This window comes from Rhineura floridana, chromosome 3 (genome assembly GCF_030035675.1).
Source record: "Rhineura floridana isolate rRhiFlo1 chromosome 3, rRhiFlo1.hap2, whole genome shotgun sequence".
Taxonomy (NCBI): domain Eukaryota; kingdom Metazoa; phylum Chordata; class Lepidosauria; order Squamata; family Rhineuridae; genus Rhineura; species Rhineura floridana.
Genome location: NC_084482.1, coordinates 84,223,347 through 84,237,466, shown reverse-complemented (window position 1 = coordinate 84,237,466; position 14,120 = coordinate 84,223,347). Strand labels below are relative to the sequence as shown.

General features: G+C 42.0%; 1 protein-coding gene across 13 annotated transcripts in view; it reads right to left on the bottom strand.

The window, feature by feature from the left end:
• LOC133380132 (teneurin-2) overlaps positions 1 to 14,120 on the bottom strand; it is a 995,941-nt gene that overhangs the window by 217,001 nt on the left and 764,820 nt on the right. For all 13 annotated transcript variants that reach the window (XM_061616787.1, XM_061616792.1, XM_061616791.1 and 10 more), the window contains one exon: positions 147 to 341. In XM_061616787.1, the coding sequence (XP_061472771.1) occupies positions 147 to 341 (195 nt within the window). The remainder of the gene's footprint in view (positions 1 to 146; positions 342 to 14,120) is intronic.

Sequence of the window (14,120 nt, the reverse complement as noted above, 5' to 3'; positions counted from 1 at the left end):
TAACATAGGACGTACTGGATTCCTGAGATTCTTGTCCAGTACTGTTATAGTTCTTGTAACCGTGGCATTATGGAGTTTTTCTTTTTGTCCTCTCACACCCTTTACTCAATACAAGCTGCAAAAATATATTGTATTGTAGCATTTACCTTCCTCACAGTTTTCGCCTTTGTAGCCAACAGAGCAGACACAGTTTCCTTCAATGCAAGAACCATGGCCCCCGCATGAAGGATCAATACATTGGCTTATGGGTACATCACACTCTGGCCCTTTCCAGCCACTGTAGCACAAACAGGCTCCTTTGGTGTATTGTCCATTGCCACTGCATAAAACTGGGCACGCGGCTAGAAAATTGAATGAGAGAAAAAAGATAACAGCATGTCATGTATATACATCCACATATAGTGTACAGGAATATGGGTAAGACTCTATAGATAAGCAACAGACAGATAAGCAGATAAACAAAATGGTGATTTAATGGAAAATGCAAGTCATGCTGTTCTGATTTATCTTTGAGGAGCTACAGATTTGTGAGATATGCAATTAACTTTTACTGAAGCAACTATACTTGGTGAAAAGAGATCCCACCTTTGGAGTCTCACTGAATTACATTTTATTTCACCAATGGAAGTAGTTCCAATAAACAAGATCACTTTCACATTTTGCACAATTCTGGAATCCATTACTTAACAAATCTGTACATCAAACAGCACACAACTGTGGATACTGAAAATTACACCATTGTCTTTTCATATTGATGGGGAATTTTGTAGTTCATTGGACTGGGGATCCTTGAGGGAATTGAAGACACAGACTTGCAGCAAAAAAAATATTGGCCTTTACTGGATGACAAGCGTATGCTTGGTCAGTCTCCCTCTTAGTGAGTGGAGAATTGCAACATGGCACTGGTTGCTTGGGGTTTTTATACATTTCAGGACAACAGCATTTACCAATCAGGAGGTTACACATCAGTATGACACAGGCATTACAGTATTTAATAGGCATTGCGCAGGTATTGCATAGGCATTGCATAGGTACTGTACTTTCTGCATCATGTTCTGGTGAATTTGGCAATGTTCAGCACTTCACATAAAAGTACATTTTCGCCATGAGCTGAGTACTCCAGCTAGTGAGCTAAGTCATTTAGGTAAGCATTTTAGCTACTGGAACTTTTCCTACATTTTGGAGAGTTCAGTTTCTATTCAGTGTTATCTTGTTTAGAGTACAAGTTGTTCCAAACAAACCAGCACAGTCAGGGAAGGCAGCTCCAAGAAGAAAAAGGGTCCTGGCTGGCAACTAAACTTATTAAATGTTAAACTAAACTATTAAAATGTTATAAGCCTTTATAAACCTTTATAGCTTTATAAAAGAATATATATTGCTTATTGTTTGTATATTTAAATTTTCCCCAACAATATGAAAGAAAAATAATTTTCAAGTAGTGGTAGATATAGCAGCATTAACATTATTTGAAATGCAAGTAACATCAAAATGAATGGCCCCTTTGAACTGGGTGGGCTCTAAGTCAAAATAATAAAATGAAAGATACATTGCAATGAATAAATGTCCTTAACACAAGTAACTGAAATGTAATAGAAAACTGTTACATGTAATTATTATCCAGTGGTTGGTTGTACTGCCTTCAAGTCAATTCCGACTTATAGTGACCCTATGAATAGGGTTTTCATGGTGAGCAGTATTCAGAGGGAGTTTACCATTGCCTTCCTCTGAGACTGAGAGGCAGTGACTGGCCCAAGGTCCCCCAGTGAGTTTCATGGCTGTGTGGGGGTTCGAACCCTGGTCTTCCAGATTGTAGTCCAACAACTTAACCACTACATCACACTGGCTCTCTATTATCCAATATATTATTCATATCCATTCATGACCATGTACACATGAATCCGTGTATAATATAGTAATATGAAGTTACGTTTACGTTACTTAGTATACATTTGTAGAAAGTTTATTAAATTAAATAATTATTGTAAGCATATAAAATAATATTCCAGCTATATCTATTACTGTCAAGATGTGTTTACAGGTACTGTACGAGGATGTTCCAGGAATGGAAGGTCTTGGTACATATCTCATATCCCATCTACAACCCTTCTTTTCAGCTTGGTCAAGGAATGCATGCAGAGACTTTCCATTCTTTGTGACCACCTGGAATCCCATGTACATTCTGTGGAGAAGTCCCGCTCCACTCACCCAAGTGGAGCCTGGGTGGGCAGGGCATATTTGCGGCCATGGGTTGAAGCCCTGACCACCATTTTAGAGGAAGGCAGCAGTTGCGCATCACATGGAGAGTGTGTGCATGGCATGCTGCATGAGGGGTGGGCATCAGGGCTTTTTTAAAGCCTGTACCACCCCCCTAAAGCTCCTCTTGGCGTGCGTCATGTTGGCATGAGGCCTAGTAGTTTTCCATCAAGTCTGCAAAACTGTAACTAGGGGGGAGTTATGTCTTTGCCAGTCTGGGAACGGACAGTGAAGGCCATTGTTATGGTAACCATCAAGATATAGACTGGGAAAGTTCTAACAGAGTCTGTGAGTTGTGTCCTTCTGCATCATGCCTCTGACCTGAGAGGCTGTCTTACTTTTGCTTTTGGAGAGAGATGTGCTGTAGAGCTAGAGGGGGGGGAAACTGCTGAAAAGCCTTAATGTCTTAATAAAGACTCTTAACATGCTCTAATGCTCTGAAGAAGTTTCTTGCTCAACTTAACTCCAACGTAATGTATGCTGTTTCACGCAACAACGCACACACGCCAACAGGGGTTATGGGCCCAGATCCACAGCGCATTACACGGAAGTAAGTTGCTGGTCTGAACGGCAGACGGAGTTCCAGAGAGGGCAGCTTGATTGATTGTACCAGACGGAGGTGAGCAACATGGCTGTAAACCTGTCTGGGGGAGGCTTGCCGATGGAACGGCTTAATGAAAAGAATTATGGCAGCTGGAAGCCGAGAATGCAGGCTTTGCTAGTAAAAGAAGATTTATGGGAAGCTATTGATGGACCACCCCCTGCACCCCTTACAGCGGCTTGGACTAGGAACAATGAGCGAGCTCAAGCTTTTATACTTCTGGCTCTATCAGACTCTCAACTGCTACATGTGAGGGATGTTACAAACGCCAAACAGATGTGGGACGTGTTGGAAGGCATTCATGTGCAACAGTCTGCGGGATCTAGATTGTGTTTGGCACGGAAGCTGTATCAAATGCGCTTCATGGGTGAGTGTGACATGAGTGAGCATCTCACGGAATTCAGACGCCTGTTTGCTGAGCTGACAGACCGAGGCGTCGAACACTCTGAACTTCAGAAGACCTATCTGATCCTGGCTTCACTCGATGGGACTTGGAATAATATGGTCATGGCTTTCAAAGCCATGCCTGATGGAGGTTTGAACATTGCGTTTATTGAGGAAAAGCTGACTCAAGAATGGCAGCGGAGACAAGAGGCGAAAAGAGCAGAGTCGATGGAAGCTGTCAGGAGGCAAGAGGTGAAAAATGCTGTGCCGAAGGATAATAAACAGGAGCAGCAACAGAGGCTGAAGGCTTGTTTTATTTGTGGAGATCGACGGCATCTACAGCGGGAATGTCCAGTCAAGCGCAACTCCAGGGACGGAGGCTTGAAGCAGGGCAGTGTGAACTTTGTTTGTAAACAGAAGTCTCAAGATTTACGACCTATTAACTGGCTGCTTGACAGTGGTGCAAGCCATATATTAATCAAAGACAGAAGTTTGTTTTACACTTCAGAAAATGTGCAAGATTTTGTGCACCTTGCTGATGGATCACGGAAATCTGTGGAAGCTAAAGGACTGGTGAAGTTTGACAAGCTTGGAATAATGTCAGATTGTTTGTTTGTTCCTGAATTGGCTCATAATATTTTGTCAGTGAGCAAACTGGTGAGTTGTAATTATTCAATTTTGTTCCACAAAGACCAATGTTTTGTAATGAGGGGAGATAAAGTATGCATGCAGGGAAGCCTTAATGATTCACAGTATGTAATAAAGAGCAGTCAAGCAGGGTGTGCTATGTTAAATGCTGAGGCACAGGTACATCAGGGCTGCGTCCATGAATGGCATCAGAGGCTGGGGCATGCAAACCTTGACACGATAAAGAAAACCCCTTTGCACAGTGAAAACATGCGTTTAAAAGATTGTGGACAGTTAATGGATTGTGATGCATGTAATAAAGCTAAAATGACTATTGCACCAATAAACCGGGAGGCTGAGAGAACCACAACAGCTCCCTACCAGCTAGTTCATGTTGATTTAGCAGGGCCAATAAATGCTTCACGAGGAGGTGCAAAATTCTTCATGGTACTGGTAGATGATTTTTCAAGATTTTGTCATGTTTTTCTGTTAAAGCATAAAAGTGAAGCTGAGCAGAAGCTGAAACTGTTCATTAAGAGAATCGAAACTCAACACAGCGTCACGGTGGGGGCTATACTCTCAGATCAAGGGGGGGAATTCACGAGCAAAGCTTTAAGTGACTTCCTTGAGAGTAAGGGAATAAACCAGAATTTCACTGCTCCATTTAGCCCGTTTTCCAATGGAACTGCTGAGAGAAAAAATAGGGTGCTTGGGGAAGCAATGAGAGCCATGCTGATGGATTGCAGTTTAGGGAATTCTTTCTGGGCAGAAGCAATTCTTTATGCGAATTACATTCACAACAGGGTGTTACACAGTGCTATTGGAATGTCTCCTTATGAGAAACTTACTGGCAGAAAGCCTAAAATAGAACACATTCAAAAATTCGGGGCAAGGTGCTGGATCCACATTCCACAGGGAAAAAGGAGGGGCAAGCTTGCGCCCAGAGCACAGCAAGGTTTTGTTTTGGGATTTCAGAATGCATATTTCAGAGTTTGGTGTCCAGAAACACAGCAGTTACTTCTGAGCAGAAGCATTAAAGTCTCAGAAAAGCCTTGGGATCAAAGGCAGACAGTTATCCTTACAGGGTCAAATGACACACAAACACGAACACAATCACAGACATTTAAGCCAGATCTTGACATTAACGTGGAAGGTACACAAATTCCTCTCAGAGATGCTTTGAATGAGCTCGTTTGTGGAAAACGCAGATCAAAGAAACAAAAAGCTGAGGAAATGGAAGATCCTGGGCACGCGGTGCCAAGCACAAGCACAAATGGGGGGGCAGAGAGAGCCGAAGCTCTGGTTCCTTTAAGACGCTCTACAAGAGCAAATTTAGGCAAACCGCCTGAAAGATTTACCGTGGGGTTAGTATCCAGTCCTGGAATGAATAAAGTGTTGGCTATTAAACCGAGAAAGCAGAGGTTAAATTTCCACAAGTGAGCTACGTGACTTAGAAGCGAAAGTTGGCAGAGCTCGAGCCATCTTCAAGGACACGTTGCTAAGCAACCTAGGCTCGGGCAGCTGGCCTTATCTATATAGAGGGCCAGCAGACACTTGTGAATGTGGGGGTCGAGGAGTTTGTACAGAGAGAGAGCTGTGATATATTGTCAGTAAAGTAACTCTTAAAACTTATTGCTTGTCCGGCTCATTGCTTCAACTGGCATCTAGCCTGTCACTATACTGTTCTGCATCCTGGGCATCTGCTTGCGCCAGATACAACATCCAACAAGTGGTAGCAGAGGATGGTTACCTGGTGCTGATGGTTACCTGGTGCTGATGGTTCCTGGTGCTGAGGATTGCAGAAAAGTGGCAGAGAAAAGCCAGAACTGCAGACCAGCGAGTAAAACAGCAGAGAGACGGAGAAACCGAAAGCTGAGCTGAAAGCTATGAGAGAGCCGTGGGAAAAAAAAAAACCTGACTGAAGGACAGAGGTGAGAAGCTCTAATTACGAAGGCGGTGAACTGTGAAAAGTGAAAGTATGTCTGTTACGTTATCGGCCGGGATTCCCTTGGAAAGGCTGACAGGGAAAAATTATGGCACTTGGAAACAGAGAATGCAGGCTTTTCTAGTGAAAGAAGACCTGTGGAAAGCTATCGCAGAAGACCCACCCGCCGGGGTGCCTATTCCAGCAGATTGGAGAAGGCTGGATGAGAGGGCAAAGGAGTTAATTGTTCTTGCTATTGATGATTCTCAATTACTGCACGTGCGTGATGCAACAACAGCTAAGGAAACCTGGGAAACTTTAAGAAATATTCATGTGAAAAAGACTGCCAGTTCTAAAATATATCTTGCCAGAAGATTGTACCAGATGCGCTTATCTGGAGATACAACCATGTCAGAGCATTTGTTGGAAATAAACAGACTGTTTACTGAGTTGTCAGAACGTGAAATTGAACATTCTCAAACGCAAAAAGTGTATATCACATTATCTTCACTAGATTCAAGTTATGATAGTCTGGTGAGCTCTTTGGAAGCAATGGACAATGCAAATCTCAATATGGATTATACAGAAGGCAAACTTTTACAAGAATTTCAAAGGAGGCAGGAAATGGCAAAGCAGGAAAAGACTGAGTCTAAACACAACGTGGAAAAGCAGAACAACAAAGCTGCACAAGAGAGACTGTATGGACAAAGGGCATGTTATTTTTGTGGTTCCAAGCAACATCTTCAAAGGAATTGTGAAGCAAGAAGAAGAGAAAGAGGAAGAAAACCATGTGTACAGGTGATCTATGCTAGTAAGAATAAGCAATGTATTAACAATGAGCAGGGAAATAACTGTAAAGATTTATGGGCAATTGACAGTGGGGCAACAAATAGTATAATCAAAGATAAATCTATGTTTCATACATTTTGTGACGTAGAGGATCATGTAATAATGGCTGATGGATCTAAGAAACTGATCAAAAGTAGGGGTGCAGTGAAATTAGCAGGTTTCAATACCATTATGACAGATGTGCTGTTTGTTCCTGATATCGAATGTAACATTATGGCTGTGTCGAAACTCAATGAAATGGGGTTCACAGTAATGTTCAAAAGGGGTTCAGTGCATGTAATGAGAGGAGGAAAAATATTCATGAAAGGAATAGTGAGGAACTCATTGTTCTTCTTACACGTGAAACAAACAAATCATGTACTCATGTGTGCTAATAAGAAACCCCAAAATAATTGTGTTCATTTATGGCACAGAAAACTAGGCCATATAGGATATGAAAATGTGGTGAAAACAACAGAGAACAGTAATGATGTGACATTGAGAAACTGTGAAAAATATGTAGACTGCCACGTGTGTAAACAAACTAGGGCAGTTGTGGCTGCAAAGAACAAAGAAGCCATGCCCAGTACAAATTCACCTTATCAATTAATACACGTGGACTTAGTGGGGCCATTTCAACCTACTCAGGGGGGCGCAAGATATTTCCTGACAATAGTTGATGATTTTTCAAAATTCTGCACTGTTTATTTACTAAAAGCTAATAGTGAAGCTGCAGAGAAACTGAAAAGATTTATTACAAAAATTGAAGTGCAGTTTGGTGTCAAAATACAGAGAATAAGATCATATCAAGGAGGAGAGTTCTTAGGACACTCTTTTACTGAATACTTGGATAAAAGGGGAATAAAACAGGAGTTAACAGCCCCTTATAGTCCTCATCAGAACGGGTTAGCTGAACGCTGGAACAGGTTGCTTCAGGACTCAATAAGATCAATGCTATGTGACTCCTCTTTAACACAAGGTTTCTGGGGAGAGTGTGTTCTGTATTCTGCTTACATTCAAAACAGAATATTCCATAAGGCCACTGGAATGTCTCCTTATCAGAAATTGTATGACAGAAAACCCAGATTAAACCATTTGATTAGGTTTGGAGCAGAATGCTGGGTACATGTTCCCAAAAATAAAAGGACAGGGAAGCTGCAAAGGAGAGCAGACAAAGGGTACATGCTGGGATTTGAAAACACGTATTACAGAATATGGCTGCCAAAGCAAAGGTCTGTAGTGTTAAGCAGAAGCGTGCAAGCAATAGAGCAGGATTGGGAAGAGAAAACATATGTGGAGTTGGGAAACACTGAAGGTAGTAATGAACAAGAACAGGCAGACACAGTACCAATAAAACAAGAAGAAACAGGCAGCAGTAGTGAATCGAGCTCTAACTCTGAGAAACAGAGGAATCGCCTGACACAGACACAGACACTAAGGCAGAAATACAACCACGCAGATCAGAGAGAACAACAAAAGGTATTCCACCTGTTAGATTTAAAATAAATTCCATTAAACATATAGACTTCAGTGACTGGAAAAAGTGGGATGATGGAAATCATGAAGAGTAATGAAATATAATGAAAATGATGCTGAGATTGCAATGGAGTAACTGTATTACAAATGAAAGTGATGTAAACTGAAATAAAAGGAAATGTATCAGAAGTATAAAACCAAATGATGTAAATGTAATGACATGTAAAATGTAACACATGTAAATTGAAGAGAAATGTAACTGGCTGAATGTGGAAATTTAAGGTGGGGGATTGTTGGCTATTAAACTGAGAAAGCAGAGGTTAAATTTCCACAAGTGAGCTACGTGACTTAGAAGCGAAAGTTGGCAGAGCTCGAGCCATCTTCAAGGACACGTTGCTAAGCAACCTAGGCTCCGGCAGCTGGCCTTATCTATATAGAGGGCCAGCAGACACTTGTGAGTGTGGGGGTCGAGGAGTTTGTACAGAGAGAGAGCTGTGATATATTGTCAGTAAAGTAACTCTTAAAACTTATTGCTTGTCCGGCTCATTGCTTCAACTGGCATCTAGCCTGTCACTATACTGTTCTGCATCCTGGGCATCTGCTTGCGCCAGATACAACATCCAACATAAAGTTGTAGATATGGATCCTGAGACACTTTATTTGACATGTGTTCAACCAAAGTTTGAGTGAATAAAGCTTTGAACTGTACTGAGATGTAATTTTGAATTGAACTGAACTGAAAATGTATGATGCAATGTACTGAAATGTATTGCAAGAGGTATTGTAGAAATGTATTACTGTATGACTATGTATTGTGGAGATGTATTGTTGAGATTTCTTTGTAATTGACAGATATGATGAGAAAAAGGGGGGCTTGTTGGCATGAGGCCTAGTAGTTTTCCATCAAGTCTGCAAAACTGTAACTAGGGGGGAGTTATGTCTTTGCCAGTCTGGGAATGGACAGTGAAGGCCGTTGTTATGGTAACCATCAAGATATAGACTGGGAAAGTTCTAACAGAGTCTGTGAGTTGTGTCCTTCTGCATCATGCCTCTGACCTGAGAGGCTGTCTTACTTTTGCTTTTGGAGAGAGATGTGCTGTAGAGCTGGGGGGGGGGGAAACTGCTGAAAAGCCTTAATGTCTTAATAAAGACTCTTAACATGCTCTAATGCTCTGAAGAAGTTTCTTGCTCAACTTAACTCCAACGTAATGTATGCTGTTTCACGCAACAACGCACACACGCCAACAGGACGGAGCAATGAGCGGCAGGAGCGGCAGCCATTTTGTTGGCTGCATGTGGGTGGTGCATGGCCTGCAGCAGCTCCTTGGCATCTGACACGCCAGCTCCTTGGCATCTGACATGCCGGCCGTCTCTCTAGTGCCGATGTTCACCGGAGGTTCTTTGGTGCATTTGCAGTGCCAAGTTGCTGGGTGCCACTTGAGTGGGGGTGCTAGGCCTTCCTCGCCTTCTGGTTTGCTCCCCATCACCTTATTGGGTTCAGGCCTCAGGCAAGAGCAGGGCAGTGGTAGAGCATCGGCCTTGTATGCAGGAGAAGGGCTGTAGCATAGTAGCAGAACATCTGCTTTGCGAGCAGAAGTCCTCACGTTCAATCCTCAGCATCTCCAGGTAGTTTTAAGGAATGCTTGTTGCTCACTAACCTTTCCATCTGGCATCAGCCCTAGTAGGAGGTGGTGTAGTGAAATGTGTCTTTAGGATAGATACACAGCAAAGAAAGTGTTAACTTTCTCTAGAGGGCATTACACACCTAGGGGTAGCTAGACTGATTTAGTTACTGGAGTTAGTCAGCGTTGTGTGTGCTGGGTGAGGCCTAGCACAGAACAAGCTCAGATGTTTTACTGTTTAAGAATTATTAAATAAAGAAGCTCTATTTTATCCTCAGTCACATCCTGATCAATATAACATGGTGTCAGAAGTTAAGAAATCCTCATAGTGTCTCCAGAGTAGAAGAGCTCTTGAGACAACTGAAAAAAACAAAACAAAGGAAAGCAATGGAAAAGTTTTCTCTACCAGAGGCCTTTGATCTCACCAGGCCTGCAGCATGGCCAGATTGGAAGCAGAGGTTTTCCAGATGCCCAATTGCTACAAAACTGAATTAAGAGAAGGAAGAAATTCAGGTATGCTCCTTGATTTATGCCATGGGCCAGCAAGCAGAGCAGATATTTAAATCATTTGAGCTTACTGCTGCAGAGGACCAGGATGACTATCTCCTAGTCCTGAGAAAATCTGATGAATATTTTGTGCCAAAAAAAAATCTCATTCATGAGAGGGCATGATTTTACCAGAGACATTAGAAACCAGGGGGATCTGCAGAGGCCTACAGAAGATGGCTGCACGAGAACGCTGATGAATATGCTTTTGGGGACACCAGGAGTTAAATGCTCAGAGACTGAATGGTAGTTGAAATTTTGGATAAAGACCTGTCCCAGAAGCTGCAGATGGAATCCAACCTTACTATGGAGAGGGCTGTGGTGATAAGAACAGCTTATAAAAGGCCAGGTCCAAGACCAGGGTGCTTTAAAGGGCTGCAAGAAATAGCCAAGAAACCCCTGCAGAAATGGAAAACCCAAACTCTAAAATACCAAAAACAAATACATAGTCAAGCATCTAATGCTCAAATAAAAGCCCCTAGATGCACAAGATGTGGGAAAGGGCATACACAAAGTGCAGTCTGTCCTGCAAAGGCTGCAGAATGCCACAAATGTAAGAAGATAGGTTATTTTGCCGCTGTGTGCCGCACTAGAATGGTGAGTGAAACTGTGGAGCAGCAGAAAAGTCAAGAGCATTTTTTTCTGGGTCCAGTAACACGGGTGGAAAATTCCACAGATCCTTGGGAAATATCACTACAAATCAGTGGGCTCTTGATAAAGTTTAAAACAGACAGTGGTGCAGATGTCAGCACAATTTCTGAGTCTGTTTACAAGTCTTTTTCTAACCTGCCTAGTCTCCAGCAAACAACAGCAGTTTTAACTGGTCCTTGTTTGTTGTTGGACAGAATCTAAATTGCATGGGATACTTCATAGCAAGAACCTGCTATAGAGACAATGACTATGACTTTAAGGTCTGTGTGATCTGTGCAAAGACTAATAACCTCCTAAGCCAAGATGTTGCAACTATGATGGGGTTAGTGCAATGTTCAGATGAGCTTTCCACATAAATTCCTGACACAGTTGGAACACCACGAGTACAGATAAGGCTCAAAAAAGGGGCTGTACCTTATGCTATTCACACTGCCAGAACAATATCAGTTCCACTGCTACCCAAAATAAAGGCAGAACTGGATAGAATGGTTCACTGTGGAGTCACAGAACCTATCACAGAACCCACTGATTGGTGCGCCAATGGTTCCAGTACCAAAAATGGACAGAACAGTATGCATATGTGTGGATCTGAAACAACTAAATAAAGCTGTCAAGCAGGAAAAGTACATTCTTCCTACTATGGATGATATACTGACACAGCTGGTGCCCGTATATTTTCATTGCTTGATGCTGTAAGTGGATTCTGGCAGACCCGCCTAGCTGCCAACAATACTAAATTGACTACAATCATCATTCCGTTGGGGAGATGCTTCTTCAACAGATTGCCATTTGGAATTTCAAGTGCACCTGAGCTGTTTCAGAGAGAAATGTCGTAGCTGTTACAACACCTGGAAGGCATTTCAGTATTCATGGACGATGTGTTGGTTTATGGTGCCACAATGGCAGAACAAGATGAAAGACTGGCCAAAGTCTTAGCAACAGTAAAGGCAGTAGGGTTAAGACTCAACAACAGCAAATACATCTTATGCCAGAAAGACCTTACATATCTTGGACACTGCATAAATGAGCATGGTCTGAGTCCAGATCCTAAGAAAGTAGAAGCCATTTCCGCAATCAAACCTCCAGACTCCATCACAGGATTGAAAAGATTTTTGGGCATGGTACATTATGTAAGATACTTCTCACCAAATTTGGCAGAGAAACTACACCCATTAAATACACTTTTGAAAGCAGACAGCACATGGTTCTGGGGTCCAAGCCAAGAAAAGGCCTTCTCAACAGTGAAAAAAAATCTTAACAGAGGCTCTAGTACTTGCTTACTATGAAGTTAACCGGCAGACCATAGTGAGTGCTGATGCCAGCAGTTATGGCCTGGGAGGAGTACTGCTCCAAAATCATGATGAAGAGTTGAAACCAGTGACCTATTGCTCAAGAGTGCTAACAGAAGCTGAGATCCAATATGCTCAGATAGAAAAGGAATGTCTAGCTGCTGTATGGGCTTGTGAAAAAACACTCCAAATATCTTTATGGGCTCGAATCGTTTACACTCTGTACAGACCATAAACTCTTGGTACCGCTGATAAATTGCAAAGACCTGGATTGAGTACCTATATGATGTCAGCGACTGCTTTTACACGATAAGGTACAATCCTCAAGCAGAATACAGACAAGGCAAGACTCTTTTTGTAGCAGACACACTGTCAAGAAATCCATTGGAAACTCCAGACCCTGAAACAACCCAGTTAGTTGAGGAAATCAAAGTCTATGTAAATGTCCTACAAACTTCTAAACCAATATCTACCACACTCCTTCAACACATTCAAGCAGCTACCAGCATTGACCCACACCTTTCAACGGTGCTGAAATTTGTCAGAACTGGTTGGCCATTGTACATGTCTGAAGTGACAACTAACCTTTCTTTGCAGAAAAGGGAAATCTTACAGAGTTGGAAAGAACAGTCCTATTTGGTGATAGAATTGTCATTCCTGTTACAATGTGACAGGAAATGTTGAAAAAAACTCCATGAAGGTCATCAAGGAATCATATAATTGCAGAGAATGTGCAAGAATGACTGTTTGGTGCCCACGAATAGGGCAAGACCTCGAGGCAATAATAGCAAACTGTGAATTTTTCCAGACAAATAAAACTTCACAATGGAAGGAACCACTCATTACCACTCCATGGCCAGACAGACCATGGAAGAGAATGGGAGCAGATATCTGTGAGTTACAAGGACAAAAGTACTTAGTCGCAATAGACTATTTCTCCAGATACGTAGAGATTGCATACATGCCTGATTCAACAAGATATACTGAAGAATATCTTTGCCAAAAGGGGATGCCCAAGTGAACTAGCTAATGGACCGCAATTTGCAGGGAAAGAGTGTACTTTTTTCACAAAGAAATATGACTTTTGTCACATTACAGCCAGTCCCCATGACCCACAAGCCAATGGAAGAGCAGAGAGATCAGTACAAACAGCAAAGCGAATCTTATGTCAGGAAGATCCCTTCCTAGCACTGCTAAGCTAAAGAGCAACACCTATCAATGCAACAAAGTGCAGTCCTGCACAACTGATAGAAGCAAATTTGTATCCTAAGTGGCCTGATTTGGAAAAGTCCATGTCACAGACAACATGGCTAAAAGAAACTACAAATATTACTACGACAGACTTTATGGAGTGAAGACACTTCCAAAATTACAACCTGGTTCACAAGTAAGACTGAAACTGGATGACCAGAAAGGATGGTCTGAACCAGCAACAGTCCAGAGCCAAATTCAAACTCCAAGATCTTATGTTGTCACTACCAACAATGGAACATTTTGAAGGAACAGGAGACATCTACAGTTGGTTCCCAAACCACAACCAATTTCACAACAAAGTGAGTATTCAGAGGCAGAAATACATGAAGAGCAGAATGTATTGCCAGAACAATCTCAAAAGACTGAGAACAAAGAACTGACAAATTCTTGTGAGCGAGCATCACCTGCCAAAGACAGCCTATCTCTTGAGAATCCGAAGAGAGTGACATCCAGAGGAAACGTAATTCAAAAACCAGAAAATTATAGACTAAATGTTATTCTACACAATGTTTGCTGATAGAGAAAAAAACAACACCACAAAATAAGTTAGAACTCAAAGAAAGGGAAATGTAGTGAAATGTGTTTTAGGTTAGATGCACAGCAAAGAAAGAGTTAACTTTCTCTAGAGGGTATTACACACCCTAGGTGGAGCTAGACTGACTTAG